At 33.2% G+C, this 26,534-nt stretch overlaps 1 protein-coding gene across 17 annotated transcripts in view; it reads right to left on the bottom strand.

Annotated features, from left to right (window-relative positions):
* Positions 1-24,139, bottom strand: part of LOC118193998 (cytoplasmic dynein 1 intermediate chain 2-like) — a 111,000-nt gene extending 86,861 nt beyond the window's left edge. For 14 of the 17 annotated variants that reach the window (XM_085807538.1, XM_085807547.1, XM_085807557.1 and 11 more), the window contains exons 1-5: positions 23,936-24,139; positions 23,549-23,657; positions 11,526-11,662; positions 7,855-7,948; positions 7,623-7,740 (exon numbers count right to left, since the gene is read on the bottom strand). In XM_085807538.1, coding sequence (XP_085663664.1) covers positions 7,623-7,740; positions 7,855-7,948; positions 11,526-11,651 — 338 coding nt within the window. In that variant the 5' untranslated portion in view covers positions 11,652-11,662; positions 23,549-23,657; positions 23,936-24,139. The remainder of the gene's footprint in view (positions 1-7,622; positions 7,741-7,854; positions 7,949-11,525; positions 11,663-23,548; positions 23,658-23,935) is intronic. The other 3 variants (XM_085807554.1, XM_085807607.1, XM_085807616.1) reach the window with 1 other exon arrangement.
* Positions 24,140-26,534: the final 2,395 nt, after the last annotated feature.

The raw sequence follows: 26,534 nt of genomic DNA, 5'->3' as shown, positions 1-26,534 counted from the left end.
ACTCACACAACACAAGATTTTCTACTGTTTATTTTAAAGACAAAATGCAATATAAATATAGATCTGATTAAATGTTACATAGTTAAAAAATAATTTTAATGCCTACCAGACACTGTGAGAAATGATGTGCGCTGGGCATTATTAATAAAAAGGCAGATAGACGACAACCCTAACTGCTATGCAGCTCGAGGATGATTGCTCATAAAACCTATTTTCATTTTTATGTTGTTTCTTTCTTTGATTTTAAATTAAGGTAAAAAGCATGATATTTTTGTTTTATTCCTCTTTGATAAAGATATTTATATAGATCTTCATACTGTTGTGTAAGGTTCATTACAGACTAAATGCACACAGGTCCAATGATAGCTTGATAAAATTTATTTTATTAAAAAATAAAACTTCACAGATCTGTAACTTTCCACAAAAATAGTCGTATAACTCTTCACAATATCACATAGTGCAATCAGTAGTTACACTTCAAATTACTATGAACATTAAACACAACGCAAAGATAACCTAAAGAGAAAGCTACACAGAGAAATCTCAGTACTCCAAACTCATGCTGAGCTAACCTCAACAACAATAACAACCATGAGAAGATGCTCTCACTGGCATTATATAGTTTTCACCCAGCCGATGAGATATTTCTAGTACTTTCTGCTTCTTGAAATAACTGGAAGGCAATATGAGGGTCAAATTACGATTACAGCTAATTTGGTAATCAATTACATTTATTCAGTTACAATACCTATTACGGTGATACAGGAGCTGGATCAAAATATCACTAAATGGTCAACAATTTCTTGCCAAATTTGGCGACAAAAATAAGTTGCCAAAACCGTTGCCAGCTTTGTAATATCTTGCCAAATTACCAAGATATCCATTTACTTAATTTTAAATGGACTTGACCCTATATATTCTTACTTTTCCGGCATAGCTTGTCTGTTTAATTTTTTTTTCATTACACTACACAGAAAAATACAATTCCGCATATAATTGTACAAAAATGACCAACCTATGTACAAATTCATAAAAATATATTTACAATTTTGGGATATATTCTGATTATCCACACCCAGACCAAAGTGTCTCAAACTCAATGGCAACTTTGGCGAGCATTCGCAAACTCGGTGACTAATTTTTTGCCATCCTAATGCATGAAAGGCAACAGTTGTTTTTAAATTGTGGTGTATTAAAAACACCACACAAAGCAATTAATCAATAAAATTAAAAATGCAAGAAACATCAGTAATTGGAACTACTCTTATATGCGCCCTCAGGTCGCCAAACGGTGCCATATTACTATCTAAATTTTTTGTCTACATTTCAAACTTTAAGCCTAAAGTGTCTCCAAAAATGCGGTTTTCACACATGCAAAAACCATGTTTTGAACACACAATTTAAGCTAAAATTGCAAAACAAAAACAAAAAATTTAGATAGCAAAAAAACGTAAAGTTTCTAACCAAAAATATTTGACAAAAATCCATGTACACAGCGATATGTTTAAACTTAAAAAAACATCCACGAATGGCACAATATAGGCAGCGAAGGAATCTAGGAACTACACACAGCTCACTTTAATAAATTAACATAACAACAACAAATTTCAAAGAATACCATATCCACAGCATTCTGTTTAAACTTTAAAAAAATCTATGAATTGCACAATCTAGGCATTGCGCACAAATCAACAAAATAAACTAAAATAAATTATAAATAATTCAAAAAACAACAATACCACCAGAAATTCAGAGTAAAAAAACAATGAACGTAACATTCTACAAAATAAAAACAATAAAATAAAATGCACTTACAATAGTGGATGTTTTTTTTCGGACAGCAGAACATAGCTTTAACATTCTGCCACATACTCTCTACGGTATTTATATGACAGCCAGACTCGCTATCCATAAAATTCATACTATGGTTCACAAATAAATGTTCAAAACCCTCTTTTCCTAAATCCTTGTAAGATTTCCAGCCATCCAAAAAAATAGTTGTACAAGGCTCAATCCACTCTTTAATACACTGCATCACTGTTTCCTTACTTCTATCATGCACAGCCACTAAAAATAATCTCCCAGACCAGTGATTCCCAACTGGGGGTTCACAGTGTTTGCAGAGGGGGTTCACGAAAATAATATTGTAATGGCAGATTTTTTAAAATGGCATTAAAATCAAAAGAAAAAAAATAAAAAACATGCCCACTGTAAAACAGATTGTTCGCTGCCTGCTTGTTAAGAAATCTATAATAAATTTCAATATTTTCATTTTTTCTCCTTATTTGTTTTTCAAAATTACTTCATCAATATCAAATTATATCAACAGTTTTATACATTATAATTTATTTCTCTTATTCAAGTAATCAAATACTATTCTCTTTTTTATTACAAACATTTATTTATATTCGAAACATTTTATCAATGTGATTAGTATGATGTTCTGCTTTATATTTAAAATCATTGCAGCAGTTTTTCCTTCTATGTAATATTTTTTTTTACAATACAATTGGAAATAAATATCAAATTAAGGCAGTTTACTACAGATTTTAGAATTAGATACTTGTTCACAACCGGGAACTGGGAGAGTAATGTTGTATTAACTGTCTATTTTGTCTGTCTGTCTGTCGATGTTCATACATAGGCTTAGCACTTGTAAAGCTTGAGCGATAGTCATAGTGTGATTGTCAAGTTCTCGTGTAAATGATTTAATAATTATTAATTTAATGATTATTATAGCTTATTTTTATTATGGATCAATGGTTAAAAACGGGTCTTTAGAAACGAGACATGATAATCGAGATGATAGTACTGAAAGCTGTAGTGAGGTACAGTTTCAACAGACGAAAAACAAAGGAAATGATGATAAAAAAGGGGAAAAGCGAAAATATTACAGCGACTATCTATAATTGGGTTTCCATTTTACTGGGGATGAGTCGGAACCTAAACCGCTTTGTGCTATATGTAACGAAGTTCTTGCCAACAGCAGTTTAAAACCATCACTTCTTCGTAGACATATTGAAACAAAACATCCGACACACAAAGATAAACCTCTTGAATATTTCAAAAGAAAATTAGCAAATATCAAAAAGCGTAGCCTTTCTTCTTTCTTGATTTCAAATGAAGATAGTAAAATGGCCCTTGAAGCATCATTTCGAGTAAGTTATAGAATTGCAAGATCTGGAGAAGCGCATACAATAGCAGAAAATTTAATCGGAAAATGTGCGAAAGATATCGCCAAATGTATGCTTGGGGAAAAGGCAGCAAAGAAAATTGAGTTAGTTCCCTTATCAAACAACACGGTGTCGCGTAGAATTTATGACTTGGCTGATTATGTGGAAAATGAACTTCTAAGAAGAATAAAATTGAATTATTTTGCAATTCAACTTGACGAATCGATGGATATAACAAATGCTGCAGTCTTGCTTGTCTACGTTAGATATCTTTTTATGAATATTGTTCAAGAAGATGTACTATTTGTAAAATATTTGAAAACCTACACAACTGGAGAAGTGATTTTCGATATGATCAATGGGTATTTTGCAAAGAATGGAATAAGCTGGTCTTATTGTGTGGGTGCGTGTACAAATGGTGCAAAATCAATGAGAGGAAAATTTTTTGGTTGCGTATTCCTGCAGAGTTATCTATCACTTTATGTGATGCTGTGAAAATTGTGAACTTTATAAAATCACGTGCTACAATTTGCTGTCTATTCCGTATGCTTTGTGAGGATATTAGAAATTTCCACGTTTCTTTACTACTTCACATAGAAGTTAGATGGCTTTCTCGTGGTAAAGTTTTGGCACGTTTGTTTGAATTGAAGTCTGAAGTTCCAAGCATTTTTATTGATCATCCATTTTTCATTTGTCTTCTTGTATATCCGATGTTCTTTGGCTGCAAAAGCTTGTATATTTAGCTGACATTTTTTGTAAACTGAATGAATTAAACATGTCTTTACTAGGAGAGGGTGTCACCATTTTCAGTGTACATGATAGATTTGAGGCTATGTTGAAAAAGATCAATTTTTGGATTCAATGCCTGCAGATGAATGAGTATGGATGTTTAGATTCTGTCAGCACTTTTTTTTATCAGAAAATTCAATTAAACTTGACGAAAACATTAAAAGGAGTATATGCAAACATCTGAACTATCTTCAGTTAACTTTCGATGACTATTTTCCCAACAGATGCAATATATCCATCTCAAACAATTGGATACGTAATCCATTTCAAGGAAATGTAAGTTCAGAAACCTCTCTAAATATACTGGAAAAAGGAAAACTCATAGAGTTATTTTGTGACAGTTCTCTAGAAGCAATTTTTAAAGATCAATCTTTAATTGACTTCTGGCTCAGTATACAAAATGAATATACTGTTCAGTCAAAAAAAGCCATTGAAGTTCTATTACCATTTTGCACAACATATCTATGTGAGAAAGGATTTTCAACATATACTTATCTGAAAGATAAATGCAGAAACAGGCTAAATACAGAACCTGATCAAAGACTGAAATTGTCAGATATTGAGCCTAACTTTAAATTCCTTTGTTCTATCAAACAGCCACAAATATCCCATTAAGAGTTTTTCCAAATGTAAAACATAAGAACCAGTTTGTTAAATTTATCTTGTTTTCAACTTTTATAGCTATCATTTTAATCTTATTAATGTTTTATTTAAATGTTTCACGATTAATATAATCAATTATTCTGCAATATGAAAAATATGTATTCTATCAAATTTTATTGCTTTTTTTACCTGTCATTAACGACTACATAGGGGGTTCATCAAATTTTTTCGGACCTTTCTTTTGGTTCGCGAGGAAAAAAGGTTGGGAAACACTGTCCCAGACCATCTTGCAACCATGTCTCTCATTGCAACATAGGCCATTTCAAAACAAGCACGGCACGGACCATCGAGCAATTAAACCAGTCCAGCAAAAGAATTTTCAATGTCAAAAGAGTTGCCATACAACATGCAATCGCGCCGAAAACCAGCGCAGAACACATATCGCCACATTTGGTGATCTTAGGGCACATACAAGAGTAGAGGCCAGTAATTTTTTTTAAATTGTTTTTTCCACTGTTGTTCTTTCCATGTACACAACAATCTGTTTCACTTACAAAAAAAAAAAAAAAAAAAAAACAGAGAATTGGCACATTGACATCCAAACAACTTTAGCTTTGGCATTGCACACCAGCAAATTGAACATAAGCTATATGCATGTAATAAAAGCAAAATTTTAAGTACAGATGTAAGAACACTGAGACGTAGACATGCAGAAATATACTTGAAAGCTTAGAACGTAGATCTATACTGAAGGGGAAGTAGTCGAGATGGATTGAATTCTATTTTTATTTAAACTGACATTTGTTTCTACAATTCACCTGACACAGTAATCATACCTATTTTCAGAACACTTACATTTCTTAATACTAATGCGATAGGAAGAGAGAGTGTCCAAGCAACACAGAGAATGAAGTTTTTAATTCAAATTACAAATTAGCTATGTCATCAGAGTTATGCAAGCCGCGTGACACAGATTTATCTAGAAATGACACGGTCCCGGAAAGTTATTGTAATTTTAAGAATACAGAGAGGAAATACTCAAAAATGAGGAATTAAAAACCTTTTGTTAAATTTAATTCTAAAGCTGACTTGCATAATTTTTTTATCTCGCATGCATACCGATGTTGCTACATAAGTATGTTTTGGCGAATTCGAGGGTTGCCACATTATTTTAGCCATGAACTAACAATGAAAAGTTTAACGATATGACCATGAAAATCACTAATTAATTAAATCAAAAATCGGTACTTTTCCGTTTCACCGGCGCAAACGACTTTATTGGCAACAACATACAGTATACGCATAAAAAATGTTAACAAATGTTAGTTCCAAGAAATTTTAATTGCGTAAACATTTTAATATCATTTAAAATTTTGTAAAAAACCAATAAAGACAATAAATTTTTAAAGACATTAATTTAAGAATTTACTATTCTTTCATGATTAAACATCCTGATTCGTCTGTTCATATCACGTGACCCCAAGTGATCTCATCTCATATAAACTACGTTACAAAAATCTAATTCTCTCAGTAATTATCTACATTAATTTCAAGTTAAATCTTAATTTGGAATATAAGTTTAAATGAAAGAATTATTTCAATTCATATGAATAGCTTACTCAGAAATTACGTAAAACCGCAGTGCTTTACTTCGCTAGTCTATTTAAATTAGAATTGATGAATTTAACCCTTGACTTTCCCTTTTCAATATTTTTGTCTTCGGGTGAGCAATGTGATTGCATCCTAATTGACTTAATTACCACGAATGGCCTTAGGCATAAAATTGAACTATCTGGTAAGAATTCTATGTAATTGTATGCCAGTATTGAAAGAAATAATCAATCTGATAAAAAATGGCTGCGACTTGTTTTGAAAATGAGGCATAAAAGGTTATCAGCGAGGATATTCTGTTTGGCCTCAGTTGTACCATTACTGCCGACCTTATCGCCTGCGCCAGCAAAACGGAAAGTACCCAACAATCTTTAAATGAAAACATAAAATGCAATTAAAAGCAGCATTTAGATGCTTCAGAATTTGAAATACTTGGTATAATTTTTTTGTCAAAAAATGGCTCCCTTGAGTCACAATTAAGGGTCATTAACAGATACATGCTATCTGCTTATCTATAATGTATATTAAACAAATATTAACTCATTTTCATGATTACATACAGTTAGATATATTTTTTCTGATAATTACTTCTTGGAAATACCATTAAAAATTACAGTACTTTTCTGTTTTGCTGGCATAGGCGATAAAGTCGCCAAAAATGGTACAACTGATGCCAAACAGAATATCCTCGCTGCTAACCTTTTACGCCTCATTTCAAAACAAGTTGCAGCCATTTCTTGTCAGATTGATTGTTTCTTTCAATACTGGCATACAATCACATAGAATTTTTACCAGATAGTTCAATTTTAAGCCCTAAGGGCATTCGCGGTAATTAAGTCAATTAGGATGTAATCACACCGCTCACCCGAAGGCAAAAATACAGAAAAAAAAAAAGTCAAGGGTTAAAATCATCAATTCTACTGAGAATTCACTAGCAAAATAAAGCACTGCGGTTTTACATAATTTCTGAGTAAGCTAATCGTACGAACTGAAATAATTCTTGCATTTAAACTTGTATTCCAAATTAAGATTTAACTTGAAATTAATGTAGATAATTACTGAGAGAATTATGTTTTTGTAGCGCAGTTTGCATGAGATGGGATCACGTGATATGAACCGGCGAATCAGAATGCTGAACCATGAAAGTACAGTAAATTCTTAAACTAATGTTATTTTACAAATTTATTGGCTTTTCACAAAATTTTAAATGATATTAAAATGTTTATGCCTTTAAAATAAAAAATTCTTAGAACTAACATTTGTTAACATATTTTATGTATATACTGTATGTTGTCGCCAATAAAGTCTGCTTGGAGAGATTTGCGCCGACGAAACGGAAAAGTACCAAAATTACATGCATTAGCATTTATTAACAGAAAGAGAATACATCATGTTAACATAATTACAGAAACAGCCTAAAATATCATAAAATTATTTAATACTTACTTTGAATTCCAAGACCCAGACTGTGGTGCAGATGATGGTAGACTATCAGGAGTAGGTGAACTTCGAATTTCTGGAGTAGCAGAGCGGGGTGAAGAACTAACTCGAGAAATAGGTGATTCTTAATAAAATAAAAATATTAATGTACCAAAGACTTGAATAAAAAGTTCAAAGTTAAATCTTTACAAAGTGCAAAAGAAAGACAATTTTTAAAAAATTCATAAAACTACTATACCATTAGCAGGAATTCCTAGTGATTCTAAAAGTTCTTCTGTTTGAGCTCTCAGATCTTTCTCTGGTTTTATAACTGATCTCGCAGCTTCTTCAGCCTGAAATATGTTTCTATAGATTAAAAATTTAAACAAATATTTGTTAAAGAATTATAATTAAAATTTTTACGTAAATAATTGATTTGTAATTGTGTTTTAATTAGCACTATAACTGTGTGTGTATTTTATTGTCCAATTGTATTTCATTGTATTAAGTCGCTTTTTTTTTTAATTTGTGTTTGTATATTTCTAACAATTAATAATTCCAACAAATATTTGTTAAAAAATTAAAATAGAAATTTTTATGTTGTAAGGATTGTGTTAATTTTATTAACAGTTACATTTTGAGTTAAACTTCCTTTCCTATCGCTTCTTAACTTCAACTTACCACTTCCTGGCAGAACGTAGTTTTAGAATCACATCTGAATGCTAATGAGGAAGAGTGGTATTTAAACGCGAAGTTCTACTGTCTTAGGGTATTACAGTTTATGTAGCTGGCCATGAGAGGGCGCCACTTTTTTACTTTTAGCTTGTTATTTTTTTCTTACCACATTGCGGATTTTGATATAGATGTAGTGGCAACCAAGAAACATGATGAATGTTCTTCTGTAAGCATACAATTGTTGTACATAGCTGTAAATAAAGCTTCTGTGTGAAAAAAATGGAAAAGAATTCCAAGCGTTCATGTGGATTTTAATCAAGAAAGGTAAGCAAAAGATTATTTATCAAATGTTAAAAATACAAATAAGAAAAAAGATCACAAGAATCAAAATAGAGAGAGATATACCAGAAATTCTGGCTGCACGCATCCGCCTTTTTAAGCTACTCTCTCGTAAACTATTATTATGCTCGGCTGTACTTTAGGCCCTTGATAGCTTCGCAGTCAATTAGCATTAAAGGGCCAACTCTGTTAGAATTTTGATAGCTTCGGCTATATCTCCTTAGTTAAGATTAGTTTAATTTGATTCTTAGTCTCTTAAGTTCAAGCCCAAGTCTCGGCTTTATTGTACAACTCAGAGACGGAGTTCTGTTAAATCTTATTTGAATGATAAAGAGTCTTTGAAACCTTTCCAAGTTTATTTATTGTCTCACGAACTCAAGTGATTATTCGCTTACTAGTTCTTAAAATTCTTCACTTTTCACTGTAACTTAGAATTACACAGTGGAAAATCCTACAATATAATTAATTACATCCTGATTGTGTTTTTAGTTTTTACACTTTTATTTTTTTAAAATGCCATTTATGTGTATTTTTGCAACTAAATTGAAATAATTTTTTTGTATATCGTAGTAGTTGTAATGTACACACAAATTTCAAAATATTCTCCCCTCTTTCTTTGATCATATATTTATTTTGAATTCTCTCAAATGCATTTACATAATGCAAAATAAAAAAAATATATATACACATGAGTAGCTGTTATCTGTTTCTATTGAATTCAGCATAACTTCCTATAACTGTATAAATTGAACTAAACTCTGCAAAAGACTTCATACATATGCTTATCTTGAAAACAGGAAGAACTGCTATGTATAATCACTTTTTGAACTATTATCACACACACATACAAAAGATAATATTTCAGAAAAATTCTTCCTCTCTTCAAGGATACTGAACCCCTTAAAAACAAATAACAGACCAGAATGCATAACACATATTCAACATTCCATAGAAGAATTACTAAACCAACAAATGAGATAAGCTTGTATTTAAGAAAACAAAAATTCAGAAAACTAAAATGTGGAATAGCATGGGGAAGAAAATAAAAGATAATATTTCAGAAAAATTCTTCCTCTCTTCAAGGATAATGAACTCCTTAAAAACAAATAACAGACCAGAATGCATAACACATATTGAACATTCTATAGAAGAATTACTAAACCAACAATGAGATAAGCTTGTATTTAAGAAAACAAAAATTCAGAAAACTAAAATGTGGAATAGCATGGGGAAGAAAACAAAACAATGTACTTGCATCAAACACGCAATAACATTATTCATGCATTGCTGTTTATTGATTGTCTAAAAATTAAATTATACGGTGTTTACAAAAAATAAGGCTAATACCTTAAAGACAATTTACTAGGAATTACTGCCCTGCTCACAAAAGCTTTAGGCAGAGATATTTTTAATGCCTCTGAGAGCGTATTTCACACACTGAAAATCGGAAATATGCTTTAAAAAACTAGCCCAATAGGCATATTTTCACGTATTGAATTTTTAACAATGGTTTAGCTTAAAATATGCATAGCGCCCCATTGAAATCAACAAAGAATATTTTTTTCTACTCAAAACACCATCGAGACATTTTTGCCCGACCTTCTCCGCAACAAAGAATAGGCGTGGCACTGTGTGGCGGCGTGCTGACTCAGCGATCACAGCCAGAGGGTAGAAGAAAGAACCTGACTAGTGAAATTGAAGTTTCATTGTATATTTACGAGCACAGATTTTGTCACACATTCCATGTTACTGAATGGTCATTTGAATAGTAGAATTGGTTATCGACACAAGTTGTTTGGGAGTTCGGTGAAATTTCACATTACGAGATGGAAGAATCTTTTGCACACTTTTCAGAAAATTGAAGGCCAATTGAAAATTAAAGGCATATATAAAGGTAATTGTTTTTCCAAATTTTTCTAGCATGATTTCTAATATGCCTTTAAATCATTTTTATGCGTATAGTGTTTGCATTTTTAATTCTTTCATTATTCTGCGCTAGTTAGGAAAAAAGTCGAAATTTTATTGAGTACTGTAGTGTCGCTTCAGTTCCGTTACATTTCTAATTAAATTTAGTTAAAGCGGAATGGCAACACCTTCTAGTCTTAGCGAAGAACGAAATAAACAAGCTCCGAGTTTTTGTCACGCGATGCTACGTGCATGTAAAATGTAAATAAATATTATGAATAAGAAGCTATAACATCGTAAGGAATAAAATATTGGTTCCATAGGAGTCAGAGAAGTGTTATTTTTCTATATTTGCACACCAGACACTTCACTGGTGTATCCCGGCGTGATCGAATTCTACAATGGCTGACGAAGACGAAACCGAAATTAAAGCAACAACTGCATCTGTCGCCAAGGTAAGCGTTAATGTTCCTCCTTTTTGGAAGCCAGATCCTAAAATATGGTTTATTCAACTAGAAGCACAATTTAGAAATGCAAAAATTAGTGCAGATCAAACAAAATATGATTATGTTATAAGTTCCATTGAACCTGATATTTTGTCACAGGTATCTGATATTCTGCTAAGTCCACCACAAGATAATAAATATGAGGCAATTAAAAATAGACTAATTTCATTATATGCTGATTCAGAGACTCAAAAAACCCAAAAATTACTGAGTGAGTTAGAACTGGGTGACAAAAAGCCATCTCAATTACTGTGTGAGATGCGTAATTTGGCTGGCGATAAAGTAACAGATACTTTCCTAAAAACATTGTGGCTACAACGTTTACCCGTTAATATGCGTAGCATTATATCTGTTAGTAGTGAAGATTTGTCAAAAGTGGCTACAATGGCCGATAAGATTTGGGAATTAAACCCTGTTACTCCCCAAATAGCTGCTGCATCATCTATAACGGTAAAAACGGAAGTGATTGAAAGTTTACAAAAACAGGTTAGTGAACTTAGCTTACAAGTTTAGCTCCCCGTCTCTCATTGACGACGGAGGGACAAGGGGTGCAGCTGAGTCGTCTTTTCATCAGCGACAAAGAATCGGCTACCCAATTTTTAATAGATACTGGGGCAGAAATTTCTGTCATTCCTCCCTTGCCTGCAGATAAAAAAAAACATCTCAAAATTAGAACTCTTTGCTGCAAATGGTACGAAAATTAAAACATATGGCCAAAAATTACACAAGCTTGATCTTGGACTCAGACGATCATTCACATGGCCTTTTGTAATTGCGGACGTAAACAAACCGATAGTAGGCATGGATTTTCTTGCAAATTTTAACATTTTGGTAGATTCTAAAAATCGCAAGTTGATTGATGGTACTACATTCTTAACAACCAATGGAACTCCTTGTTTTCAAAATAACAATAATAATATTCCGATTTTAAATGCCGTAAATGATCCATATAAACGTATCATTAACGATTTTCCGGATTTGTTAAAACTCAATGTAGTTAATAATAAAGTTAAAAATCACAACATCGAACATTATATCGAAACCAGAGGTCCACCAGTTTTCGCTAAAGCCAGGAGACTATCAGCTGAGAAACTTAAAGCGGCTAAAAAGGAGTTTGAATTTATGCTCCCAGCTGAGAAACTTAAAGCGGCTAAAAAGGAGTTTGAATTTATGCTCCAAATGGGTTTATGCAGACCATCCAAAAGTAACTGGTCGAGCCCACTACATCTCGCTATGAAGAAATCAGGTGATTGGAGGCCTTGTGGAGACTATCGAGCGTTAAACAACGTCACGATTCCTGATAGATACCCTCTACCATTTTTAACAGATTGCAGTTCCATTTCAGCTGGAAAAAGAGTTTTCTCATCCATAGACCTCATTAGAGCGTACCAACAAATTCCTGTTCGCGAAGAAGATATACCGAAAACGGCCATTCTCACTCCCTTTGGCTTATTCGAGTTCCCATTCATGACCTTCGGCCTACGAAATGCGGCCCAAACGTTCCAACGTTTCATGAACAGTGTGTTGAATGGACTAGAATTCGTGTTTTGCTATTTGGATGACATTCTAATAGCCTCCCCAGATGAAGAAACTCACCAAAAACATCTACGAGCAGTCCTTGAGAGACTAAACGAATATGGCCTGTGTATTAATGCGGCAAAGTGTAAATTTGGTCAAGCAAAACTTGCATTCCTGGGATACGAAGTGTCAGCTGAAGGACTTAAACCTCTCTCAACGAAAGTTGATGCCATCAAAAATTTCCCAGAACCAAAGTCATTTACTAGTTTAAGACGATTTTTAGGTATGGTGAATTTTTATCACAGATTCATACCAAATTGTGCGAAATTGCAACAACCTTTAACAACATTGCTCAGTGGTATTAAAAAGAACTGCAGAAAAGAAATAACCTGGACGGCAGAAACAAGAAACGCCTTCCAGATCTTAAAAGATGCACTTATTCATGCCACAAACTTAACTCACCCATCCGAAAAGGCTGAAATATCGCTAACAACTGATGCTTCCGATACTGCCATTGGAGCCGTTTTACATCAGATTGTGAATAATGAAAAACAACCTTTAAGTTTCTTTTCCCGAAATTTGACATCAGCACAACAAAAATATAGTGCCTACGACAGAGAACTCTTAACCATCTATACAGCAGTAAAACATTTCAAATACATCTTAGAAGGGCGAACTTTTGCAATATACTCGGATCACAAACCACTAACATTTGCCTTCCAACAAAATTTGGAAAAAGCTTCCCCACGACAAGCTCGACAACTGTCATATATTGGCCAGTTCTCAACCGATATCCGATTCATACAAGGGCATGAAAATACCGTCGCTGACGCTCTCTCTCGCATAGACACCATTTCTGTACCATCTGCAATAGACTTACAAACTATAGTAGACTGTCAAGAAGATGACGACTTGGAGATACTTAAAAACAACCCAAACTTAAAAATCCTACAGATCCCTATACCGGACAGCGACAAGAAAATTTACTGTGATACTTCTACAAATTATAATCGACCATACATCCCTGCAAAGTTTCGGCAGAAAATATTTTCTTCAATCCATAATTTATCTCATCCTGGAATAAGATCCACGATAAAATTGATAACACGACGTTTCATATGGCCCAATATGAATAAAGACTGCCAACTATGGACTAGAGCATGTTTATCTTGCCAAAGATCTAAAGTTCACAGACCTACACATTCATCTTTGGGAGAATTCAAAGTACCTCCACACAGATTCCAGCATTTAAACGTAGATCTGGTGGGTCCACTACCTCCTTGCAAAGGATTCAAATACCTTCTAACCATCATCGATCGTTATACACGATGGATCGAAGCGGTACCGTTAGAAGATCAATCAGCAGAATCTATTGCTAAAGCTTTGATTTATACTTGGTTTTCACGCTTTGGAATTCCGAATCGCATAACATCTGACCAAGGTCGGCAATTTGATAGCCAACTTTTTCAAGCTTTAGGAAAATATCTTGGTTTCCATACAAACACTACAACTGCGTACCATCCACAGGCAAATGGCCTGATCGAAAGACAACACCGAACTTTAAAAGCAAGTCTCAAATGTCATCTACTCGAATCAAAATCATGGCTGGAAGCATTGCCTTTCGTTCTATTAGGCATAAGATCTGCCATCAAGGAAGACTTAGGTTGCTCATCCGCAGAACTTGTATACGGAACTCCTTTAGCATTACCTGGTGAATTCTTTTCAACAGTACCTCATATGAAACAGTCTGAATTTTCTCAAAACCTTCAGAAAATAATAAGAGCTATGAAGCCAAGTTCTACCACCACCCATGGAAATAGAACAGTCTTTGTTTCTAAACATCTTACCAACTGTTCTCACGTATTCCTATACAACAACATTAATAATTCGTCGCTACAGCCTGTCTATCTTGGACCGTATCCTGTAAGAGCAAGAAAGGATAAGTACTTCGATATTGAAATCCAAGGAAAAGTTAAAAGAGTTTCAATAGACAGACTAAAGCCATGTTTCCTAGTGCAAGATTCTGATATTCCTTTTCAAAACTCCCATTCCAAGAAAGCGGAACTTGGGGAAACACCTTCACTCAAGAACACTGAAGGAAATTCAGAAAATCATCATGAAACTAAGACTACTAGAACCGGCAGACATGTGAAGTTCCCCAGTCACTTTAAAGACTATCTTCCATAATCGCTGTCACTAGGAAGGGGGTGTGTAGTGTCGCTTCAGTTCCGTTACATTTCTAATTAAATTTAGTTAAAGCGGAATGGCAACACCTTCTAGTCTCCGCGAAGAACGAAGTAAACAAGCTCCGAGTTTTTGTCACGCGATGCTACGTGCATGTAAAATGTAAATAAATATTATGAATAAGAAGCTATAACATCGTAAGGAATAAAATATTGGTTCCATAGGAGTCAGAGAAGTGTTATTTTTCTATATTTGCACACCAGACACTTCAAGTACAAACCAGTACAAAAACTACCAGTACAAAAATAAAATTTTAATTCCAATCTTCTTTTTAAAAAATACTGATCTTCACTAGTATTACAGCACATATCTGGGTGTTTTATTGCTATTTCATTAAAAAAAATAGCAATTTTATCACGTTTTTCGGAACAAAAATTGGAATCGCATCGATAATTGTCGGCTGTGATAAAAAGACATTTCCTTGCGATCTTCTAGTGGGCAAATTGAGACTTAACGTTCTGGTTATATGAAATTAATTCGTCTAAGAGTCACCCCATGCAAAAATCAATATTTAGCTGACATCTATTCAAAATTCATATTTGGCGTAAATTTTGAGATTTTTACCGAGTTTTGGGCAAAAATAAGTACTTTTTCGGATTGTACAAACCCTGCGGTAAATACTCTTGTTTTCTTGAAATATTCTGTAGGAGAGAAGTATAATTTTTATTATAATTATTGTTTTAATTTGATGGGGCGAGATCACCTAACTCATTACTGATTTTAACTAAATATCGCTCTTAAAACGATTGTAATTTGTATTCGCGCTTATAAGATAAATTCCTTTTATATAAAAATTAATATTTTAAGCGAAGTTAAGATCATGCATGCAGAAAATTTTAAATTTAAGAAATTCCATACAGTCTGCAAAACGAAACGAAAGTTTCTACAAGTGATCAGCTTTTAGGAGAAACACATCAAAAATATTTTTTAGTTTCTAACTAATTTTTTAAAACTATTTAATTCAATTGGGTGGTCCCCTTGAGACTGAAGCAATTATTCCAGGAGAAAATTAATTTAAATATTTAAATATGAGTTCTAAATCCATCAAGGAGTTTTTTTTTTTTTTATAAAAAAGCCGTTAAGCCAAGTGTCAACCAGCTCAGCACCGTCAGCTAAGAAACCAAAGATTGATGAACAACCAAAAGAAACTACTTCTAAACATGATAAGTTTTTAAGTAAAAGGTTTAAAGAATTTCCTTGGGTCCTCTTCAATAAAGAGCAAAATAAAATGTTTTGTAAAACATGTCAATCTGCCAATATGAAGAATGGCATGGGTGTGATGGGTTCATCATGTTTCTAAAGAAGTACTCTGTCTCACCATGAAAAAACTACAGAACACATGCTTTCTTTAAATGCCAGGAAAGTTGCCAAAGCTCTTGGAAATATCATCGAAAAGGAAAAATCTACAGCAACAGATGGCGATTTGGCAGTGTTCAAGACTGTTTACACTATTGGAGAAGAACTTCTTTTAATGAAATTTAAGCCTTTAATGATGCTTATGAAATCCCGTGAAAATGAGACTGTGAAAGAGACTCACTCGAACCCTGTCAGACATAATTGCAAACAGAAAAACAAGCAATCCTATGGACAAGGGCTCAGGACTACTTAAACAATGCTCACAATTTTCATTTGCAACCACCTTGTCATTTTTGAGAGATGTGTTACTGATTATGAACAAAGTCAGCAGAATTTTTCAGAGCATTGATCTGGACTTCTCAGTGCTGGTTAACAGTCTAGAATCAACTATTAATTGCATGCACGAAATAAAAAAGGAGGAAGGTCATGGCACTCATCTAAAGAAATTTTTAGAGTCTGCTCTTAATAATGGGTATTATCGAATTCAAGATATTAAATTATCTATTTCTACTAAATCTTTAAATGATTTCATGAGTGCTAAAATGCTTTTTTGAGTGCACTGATAGAGAATCAGCAAGAAAGATTTAATTTGCAGCAGATGCATCTTTTGCAGGATTTTGATGTTTTGTTGAATCCCTCTTGTGTTACAACAGAATCATCAAGATTGGAGTCCCAAGATAATGTTATTAAACATTATTATAGGCCAGATTCAACTTCGGTTTTGGGTGTTTCAGCAGAAGTGTTAAAGCAAGAACACCTTGAAGTACAGTGTTTTTATGCACGCTACAGAGAATTCAAATTTAAACAGTTTGCCAATTTGTTGTTCTCATCAAGCTTAGATGGTAAACTCTTATTTCCAGGATTTACAGCCCTTGCACAAATAGCTATGACTATACCTTTATCAACGGCTGTTTGTGAAAGAGGATTTTCTACTCAAAATAGGATCAAATGAAATAGGAGAAATAGATTGGGGGGAAAACTACTGGAAATTCTAACGAGAATATCTGAGCAAGGCCCGAATTTCAAAGAACAAAAGGGAAATGTTGTTTTTGATTTTAATTTTGAAAGAGCAGTAACTTTGTGGAAAAATCAGAGGAAAAGGTGATTAGAATTGTAATGTAACCATGGAAAAATATTTTTTATGACTTTAATTTTGAAAAAGCTGTGATATTGTAAGGAAATCAGGGAAGAAAGAGATTAAAATTGTAATGTAACCAAGAAAAAATGTTTTTTGTAACTTTAATTTTGAAAGAGTTTTGATATTGTAAGGAAATCAGCTGTACCATAGTGGAAAAATCAGAGGAAAAGGATATTAAATTTGTAATATTAAATAAATATTTCATTTAGAACGTTTAATGTAAAATAAATTCTTTTAGGAACTACTCCGATATGCGCCCTCAAGTCGCCAAATTTCTCGCCAAATATTTTTGGCGAGAAACTTCACGCTACCATATTACTATCTAAATTTTTTGTCTACATTTTGAACTTTTAGCCTAAAATGTCTCCAAAAACACGGTTTTCGCACATGCAAAAACTATGTTTTGAACACACAATTTAGCTAAAAATCCGAAACAAAAACAAAAAATTTAGATAGCAAAAACGTAAAGTTTCTAACCAAAAATATTTGACAAGAATCCATGTACACAGCGACATGTTTTGACTTAAAAAAACATCTACGAATTGCGCAATGTAGGCAACGAACGAATCTACAAACTATGCTTTAATAAATTAACATAACAACATAACACACCTCGCTTTAATAAATTAACATAACAACAATATATTTCAAAGAATACCATGAACACAGCATCCTGTTTAAACTTAAAAAAAATTCTACGAATTGCACAATTTAGGCAAGGAAGGAATCTACGATCTACGCACTCCTCGCTTTAATAAAATAACATAACAATAAATTTCAAATAATACCATGTACACAGCGTTCTGTTTCAACTTTAAAAAACATCTACGAATTGTACAGTCTAGACACTAAACAACAAAATAAACTAAAATAAATTTCAAACAATTTAAAAAAACAATAATAACGACAGAAATTCATACTAAAGAACCAATGAACATAACATTCTACAAAATAAGAACAAGGATAAAATAAAATGCTATTACCATGAATTAATGCGTTTTCGAATAGCAGAAATATAAATTTCATACCGCCTTTAACATGCCGCCACGTTATCACTATCGTATTTACATGACAGCCAGACACACTATCCAGAAAATTTATACTACGGTTCACAAATAAATAAAATCACAAATCCCTACTTCTATCATGCACTGCCATTAAAAATAATCTCCCAGACCCTCTTTCCACACTTCCAAATACCCACTACCCCTCAACAGGATAGCCACAATCATATTTCCTTTTGCCGAACTTCAATTCAACAACTACCATTTTATCTTTCCCTCCCATCTTCTCAGACACAGAGGCGAACCAACGAGTTCCAGCGAAAGATTTTTCAACGTCAACAGAATTGCCATAGAACACGCAATCGCACCAAAAACCAGCGCAGAACACATATCGCCACATTTAGTGAAATTAGGGCATATATTAGAGTTGTACCTTCTTTTATTTATAATGTTTAATATTTCTTATTTCTAAAATTTTTTTATTATTTCTACTAATACTTAACATATGCTGTAATTCTCAAAAACCAAAACAGCATCCTCATTTTTTTCTATTTCATTTTGTCAATTAAAAAAGTGTTTTTTTATAGAAAATTTGTCTCTGTATATGTAGTTTATGCTATTTCCATATTTCACTCCTCCTAAAAATGTCAAGGAATATTTTTATTCTTCCAAAAAAATCCTAGGAATAACACTGGCTTTAGGTGATTATATCTTCAGTTAAAAAGATTTTTTATCCCTGGATGTAAAAGGCACTAGCATAATCGTTCATGAAAAATAACGAGCAAAACAAATCTGAAGTATACTAGCTAGTATTCACTTAAATAGTACAGTGGTGGCCAAAATTGTGGACACTTTTGGAAATTTTTATGTTTTTGAACTTTGTATGCTTATAGAAAATGTTACGTTTTGCAAAATGCAAACTTGTATATATTATTTTAAAGAAAATTTATTACTGAATTCAATACAAAACACAAAATTCAATTATTTGCAATACAAAAAAAGTTATATGTACTTTAATATAAATGAAAAACACAGTTATGAAGTGGTTTGTAATGTCTAGCTTTCCTGACCAATCACTGTTCTTGTTCTGAGAACCAATCAAATGATAGTAACTGCCAGTAGAAGCTGACATCATGTTTACACTTGAAACAATTCCTTAATTTGCTCTGTTCTGTAGAAGAAGGACCTGTTTCTTATACACTGCAATTACAAGTAGGAATTTTTCTAAAAAGTTTTAATATTTAGTCAAGAAGCAATGACATCAAATAAAAGAGTAGCTTGGACACCTAGAAAGAGACGTAATACAGTCAAAAGTCGTTAATTCAGACGCCCATCTATAATCCATAATTCGGAATGATCTATAATCCAGACCTCAAAACTACAAACATTGACGCATGCGCGTAAGAACTTTATGACTGCAAATATGTGTGTGCACATGAACATAATACGTTTACGCGTGCACGTTTAATGTATAATGGATGGTATAAGCTAAGCTAAAATTATCTAATTCAGTTAATGTTTCAGATTGCGCTGTTCCTTAATCTTTGAATTGGATCCATCTTATATTTTTTTTTGCAGACTGTTAGAGCAATTTTATAAAAGTAAGCTTGAACTTTCAATTATGTCAAATAGAATTTCCGATATATATTTACTAATATGTAAAGGTATGTTTCGAAAGTATGTTTCGAAGTCCATTAAACAAAAAGTGGAATTCCTGCAAAAAATGGATAAAGGCATATCCTTTGTTTTACCAATTTCATGCTGCTCTGCGGCGAGGGGGGGGACCCCACGGCACGTAATGAATTGGAAGCTGATCTGTCAGCACTATCCTGATCTTCAGGGCAGATGTTTTTACTTTATTTCGCTTATAATTCCTTACTAAATGTAGTATTTCATCTCGATGTACTCCGTCTTTGATATGATTTAAATCAAATTCCTCGTCATTATAATTCGCTTCCGATAGTGAAGAAAGTTACACAGAGGTTATTGAAAACAAAAAAATTTCGATTGACAAATTAGTCGGTGTTCTCGACACAGCAATTATAGGACTTTAACAGTGGAACTTCGTAACTGAAGAAGAAATTATGTCTGTTCATAGAATTAAAGTGAAAGTATTATCACACAAAACAAAGCAACTTAAACAACTTACATTGAAAGAAATAAAGTAAACAAATAAATAACATAAAGTAAACAAATAAATATTAAGCTTTTTTTGTGTAAATTTTGATATCCTTTAGATCATAATCGTTCTTCATTTCATAAATTACGGTTTCATATTTTTAATTTTATAATTTCTGCATGCCATCTTACCAGATTTAAACTGATGATCTATAATCCGGAAAAATCGATAATCCGGAATTGCAGAAGTCCCAACGAGTCCGGATTAACGACTTTTGACTGTACTAACTTACCTAATCTTCTACAAAATCTTGAGTGTATGGCGGATCACAAAATGTCCATTTTCACCAGATTTCTTGCACCGCCATTCAAACTTATAGTTGATCTTTGGATTATGGTAACTTGGCGATTTTTGGCGATCAACTCTGCTACAGCAACCCTCTATTTTTTTTTCGCCGCCATTTTGTCTTTATTTCGTAAAGACATGTTTCTTTTCTTTTTATTTCTCAACACTTTTTCCAACAATCTACTAGCAGAATTACACTGATGCTAGAAATTTTATGTAACAAAACTGCTTAATCATGACAAATATTAACTGCAAAATTGGGAAAAAGTGCAGAATCGCAAACTCCTTGCGCGTTTTTCAGAATAGCACATACACATAAACTATTTACACGTCAACTTATTTTTACTTAAAAAACCATCCCAAAATTGTACAAAAATGGCATTGCACACACTCAACTTTATCCATCTACACTACTATTTTCTCATAAATTACAAAAATTTGCATGAAAATGCAGGAAAATTTTCTTAATCTTTAAACTAGATAAAAAGCACATATATGAAATCACCTGATTGCGAAAAAGTACATACCCTTTCCAAGGATGAACATTTCCACACATAAAATAAATAAAATATCCTCAAGCTTTTACCTCTAAATTATCTATTATATTATAAACGTCACTAACGAATTTATGCGCAAACATTAAAAATAGTTACAAATACTTAGTGTCAAATATTTAAATTATTTCCATACACGTTTACTTCAACTGAACCGTATACCAAATTCCTACAAACATAAAATTCACAAAATAACTATCATTTAATTAAAATATCACTAAACCATGTACACGTCGACTTATTTTTACTTAAAAAAAATCCCAGAATTGCACAAAAATGGCAGTGCACACACTCTTCGCTATATCCATGTACACTGCTTTTTTGTCATAAATTAGAAAAATTTCAGGAAAATGCATGAAAATTTTGTGAATCTTTAAATCCGGTAAAAAGAACATACATGAAATTACCTCATCGCGAAAAAGTGTAATACAAGGATGAACATTTCCACGTATAAAATTAATAAAATATCCAAAAACTTTTACATCTAAATTATCTATTATATTATAAACGTCAGCAACGAATTTATACGCAAACATTAAAAATAGTTACAAATACTTAGTGTCAAATATTTAAATTATTTCCATACACATTTACTTCAACTGAAAGGTATACCAAATTCCTACAAACATAAAATTCACAAAATAACTATCATTTAATTAAAATATCACTAAACTATGTACACGTCGACTTATTTTTACTTAAAAAAATCCCAGAATTGCACAAAAATGGCATTGCGCGCACTCTTCACTATATCCATGTACACTGCTTGTTGAAATTATTTCTTTTTCCCTCCAATGGATTCAGTTTTTCTTTTATTTTTTATCGTCTGTCGCGGACTAGGTCACGTGACTGGCGGCAGAGAAGGAATGTAATACTCTTTTAGTCAGCTTGAGGGCGACGCCTTGAAATGATCTGTTCTTGGCCGCATAGCGGTAATGAACAATTATAATAACTGTTCTTGATAAACTAATCTTGGCCTATGATGGGAAAATTTATATTATATGTATATTTTGTGCTTTTGCTTTCAATAATGTAAATAATGTACATAAGCTCTTCATTAAATGTTTTGTTTTTTTAAAAAAATAGAATCGTGAATTCGTGAGCATAAACGCGACAATTTTTATACACTGCTTTTTTCTCATAAATTAGAAAAATTTCACGAAAATTCATGAAAATACTCAACGTACACTACTCAAACATATTCCAAAATACTACAAATATATAACTCACAAAATCACGATCATTAAATTAAAATATAATTAAATTAAAAAACACTACTTAAAATATAAATAAGCACATACATTAAATTAATAAAAATTAATTACAATCCTAATTACTTTAAACTAAATCATTGCTAATAACATTTTTCCAATAATAACACATTAATTTATTTATTCCTTACATTTAGAACAATGCATAAAAATAACATCCTCAAATGATTAAAAATACTAACTTACCTATTCTTCTTCAGAATCTTCATTACGTGGCTGCAGTACAACTGCTAATTTCTAAATCCTAAATCCAGTAGTCAACTGGAAGTCTATTCACCAAGTAAAAAGAAATTAATAAAATTTCACCTATACTCAAACTACTTTCAGCAAACCATGTACCCTTTCTTACACTCCTTTTCACAAAATGTCCATTTTCACCATATTTCTTGCACCGCCATTTAAACTTAACTGTAATATCCTTCCTTTCACACAATCTCAACCCATTATTATTATCAGATAAATGCATTAAAAATTTAGAATTCACTTTACATGGCGCCATGCTATCCAAAAATTAATCAACACTCTTTCACACAACACACAATGAAGCTTAATACAAAATACTATAGTACTGCAGATATTTTTCCAAATTTACCCCTTTTCCGATTAAAGAACTGTAATTCGTCCATTAATGTCACATGACATATCTCATGATCTCTCATTTCCCTCACACGAAATAATGCATAATCGGAACTGAGTACTTCTCACATTATTCCCAAAGTCCTAGGTAGTAACCTTTATCGCCTCCAAAATGTCGCCAAACTACCTGTTACCATATTCCAAAGATTAGCCCCCCTTTTATCTTCGATTCTACTTAGAGTGGATTAGTACCCAATAAAAAGTTGCAAAATTTTGGTTATTTATTTCAACCTACTTTGTTAGATAAAAAATATTATAAAACAACTAAAACTACTTTTTGACTGCAATCCAGATCTGCTGTAATAATAAATAAATAAAATAAAATAAACTAGAGAAAAGATACCTCTTTAGCTTTTTCTCTTCGACGTTTTTCTTTCTCTTCTCTAATTAAAGCAAGTTTCTGCTTCTTCCTTTCTAACTCTTGTCTCCGATCAGACATTTTTGTTCAAATACTATAAATATTAGAAATACAATATCTGTAATTGAAAATCTAGAAAACAGCAAGCTACAAATCAAATTTTAAAATTATAAAGCACACAACTCTGGTCTTAAGTTTTAAAAACTACAAACACGGGGAGAATAATTGGAAGAGCAAAATAACAAAATTCTACAAACAGAACACTGGAAGATTAAATAACGGTCAAAATATGATTAAAATACATTTATAGGTACCATTCACGTACTCTATTATATAAATCGAAAACCAAAACTAGAATACATAAGCACAAACCTTTACAGAACTAGGCGGAGCCGGTACAATGCACAACAAAAAAAAAACAATTCTATTCTTCAGAATACATTAGACGCCTCGCACTTTATGATTAATATATTACGTTCATAACCACCCCAAAACGCTTAACACTTTAAAATTTCACCTAACTACCACATTTTTATTATACACTCAACGACGATTAAGACACCACAACAAATAACGATGATGCCAATCTTCTTGTACAAAAATGAAATTATAATTTGAGGATTAGGAAACATGAAGGCTTGTTTGCTTATCTTTCGTTCAAATTCATTTAACAGTTTCCAAGTATTAATTTTAGTTAATCATCAGAATATGAGAATGATACCTTAGTAAAAATTATTCGTTCGTATTAGCTAAAGATTTGTACAAAATGTGAACCATATATCATTAACTTTTCTTTATCGGTGTTCTGTCTGTCTGCAGTTCTACACCACACCATATTTACCTTAGATCAACTTTTATTTTACTTAAATTAGTAAATTTTTGGTTAGTTTGCTTTTAATTTTTTTCCCTTCTACCCAAAAAAGATGATGAACCTCCCAAGTTCTAAAGCAGAGCTCACTGTCCCCGGCAGAACCAAAATGATGTACAGTCGGTCACAAAAGTATTCGAACACCGGTACCCTATCAGAAAATGACAAGATGGCGTTTTTTTTTCTCTTTTCCTCTGTGTGTCGTGTTATTCCATCCTAGGTTTTCTTCTCACCCCCATCTTGGAAAAAACTGGAAAAAATTGGTTACGATCTCTTTTTGAATGGGGAGATGCCATTTTGAGAAAAAGCTGACGACCCTATCTTGGAGAATGAACATGATCGCTCTACACACCCTTTTACTCTCTCTCTCTCTCTTTTTTTGAATTGGGAAGCCATTTTGGGAAAAAGCAGACGACCCTATCTTGGAGAATGGAAATGAACGCCTCTCCCTCTCTCTTTGAAATGGGAAGCCATTTTGGGACCCTCTATTCTTGGGGAGGGAGAAAACTGAAGTCTGCATTTCGCTGTCTCTGAATGCGGAAAGCCCTTTTGGGAAAAGCGGACCCTCTTCTTCTGATCTTGGAGAACTGGAAATGAACGCTCTACACGATCTCTCTTTGAATTCAGAAGGTATTTTGGGACCTTCTAATGTTGGAAAACTGAAATGAACGCTCTACACCTTCTCTCTCTCTCTCTCTCTTTCTCTGAAATGGGTAGCCATTTGAAAACTCCCTAACTTTGGAAAAAAACAGAAATGAACGCTCTACACCATCTCTCTTTGAAAATGGGGGGGTGTCATTTTGAGACCTCCCTCCCCTAAACTTGAAAAAAAAACTGAAATGAATGCTCTACACTTTCTCTCTTTGGACATGGGTAACCCTTTGGGGACCCTCTCCTCTTGGTAGGAAAAAAAAAGAACTGAAGTGAGGGCTCTACACAATCTCTCTTGGAATGGGATCCATATTTCGGGAAACGTGGATCACCTCATGCTGGAAAACTGAAGTGAACCACCAAGATTGGACTCTATATAATATTTTTTTTAAAATTGACATCATGACCCTCCTCCCATTTGTTATTAAAAAAATTGTTTTTTTTGTTTTGGTTTTTATCCCATTTCCGATGTGATTTCAGAAATGCAATTCCATAACAGTTCAATTTCATTCGAGGTTAAATGATCTAAACAGGCTTTGACCCACCCATCCGTATGATTATTTTCTTCTCCTTCCTGTTGCACCAAATTTTGTAAGTCCATATAATCATTCCATACGGGAAGGGCTGGATCCTCACAAGGCTGTCTTGAAACACTTGGAGTCTCTTTGGGATGAGTGGAGGGATTTAGGATGTCTGGACCCGGCTGCGATTCTACCTCCATGATTTCTGGACCCGTTGGAACTTGTTTACCCGGCTGAAATTCTACCTCCATGATTTTTGGACCCGTTGGAACTTGTGAACCCGGCTGTGATTCTGCCTCCATGATTTCTGGACCTGTTGGAACTTGTGGACCCGGCTGACATTCTACCTCTACGATGTCGGGACTTTTTGAAGCTTGTGGACAGGTCTGACATTCTACCTCTACGATTTCGGGACAGGTTGGAGGAGAAGAAGAAGAAGAAGAGGATACTGGAAGAGGTTCTGTCTGTGAGGAGTCCGAAAGAGGTTGCCTGTTGGAACAAGTCGGGGAAGAAGAAGAAGCTTCTGGATTCTGAAGCGGATCTTGCACGCCAGGTAGGTTCCGGTAAGTCGACCGTTTTTTAAGAGGTAATTTTTTTTCTTCCTCCTCATCTTCAATTGTGATGACTTCAATTTCATTCCGTTGCCGGGTCGATTTTGTTTCGGGCCATGACGACGGTTTGGTCCAGCTCCTCTTATCATCTAAGGAAGGGATGGGTAAAGGTGGCGGAGGGTTTTCTTCTTCTTTTTCTTGAAACATCATCGGCGATTGGAAAGAAATCTCCTCTTTCAATTGTTTCCAAAGCGAGTACGAGCACCGATCGACGAGAAAGAGACTCTTCTGGGTTGTGACGATGAGATATTGCGTTTTCGGGGGAACGACATAGTTTTGAAAAGGTCTTAGAATATATTTCTTATATTTCATCCTGTCGC

The sequence above is a fragment of the Stegodyphus dumicola genome, chromosome 1 (genome assembly GCF_044657685.1).
Source record: "Stegodyphus dumicola isolate Sdum_Otavi_A_Nest chromosome 1, ASM4465768v1".
NCBI lineage: Eukaryota > Metazoa > Arthropoda > Arachnida > Araneae > Eresidae > Stegodyphus > Stegodyphus dumicola.
Note: the sequence above shows the minus strand (reverse complement) of the source record. Positions and strands in the feature narration are given on the sequence as shown.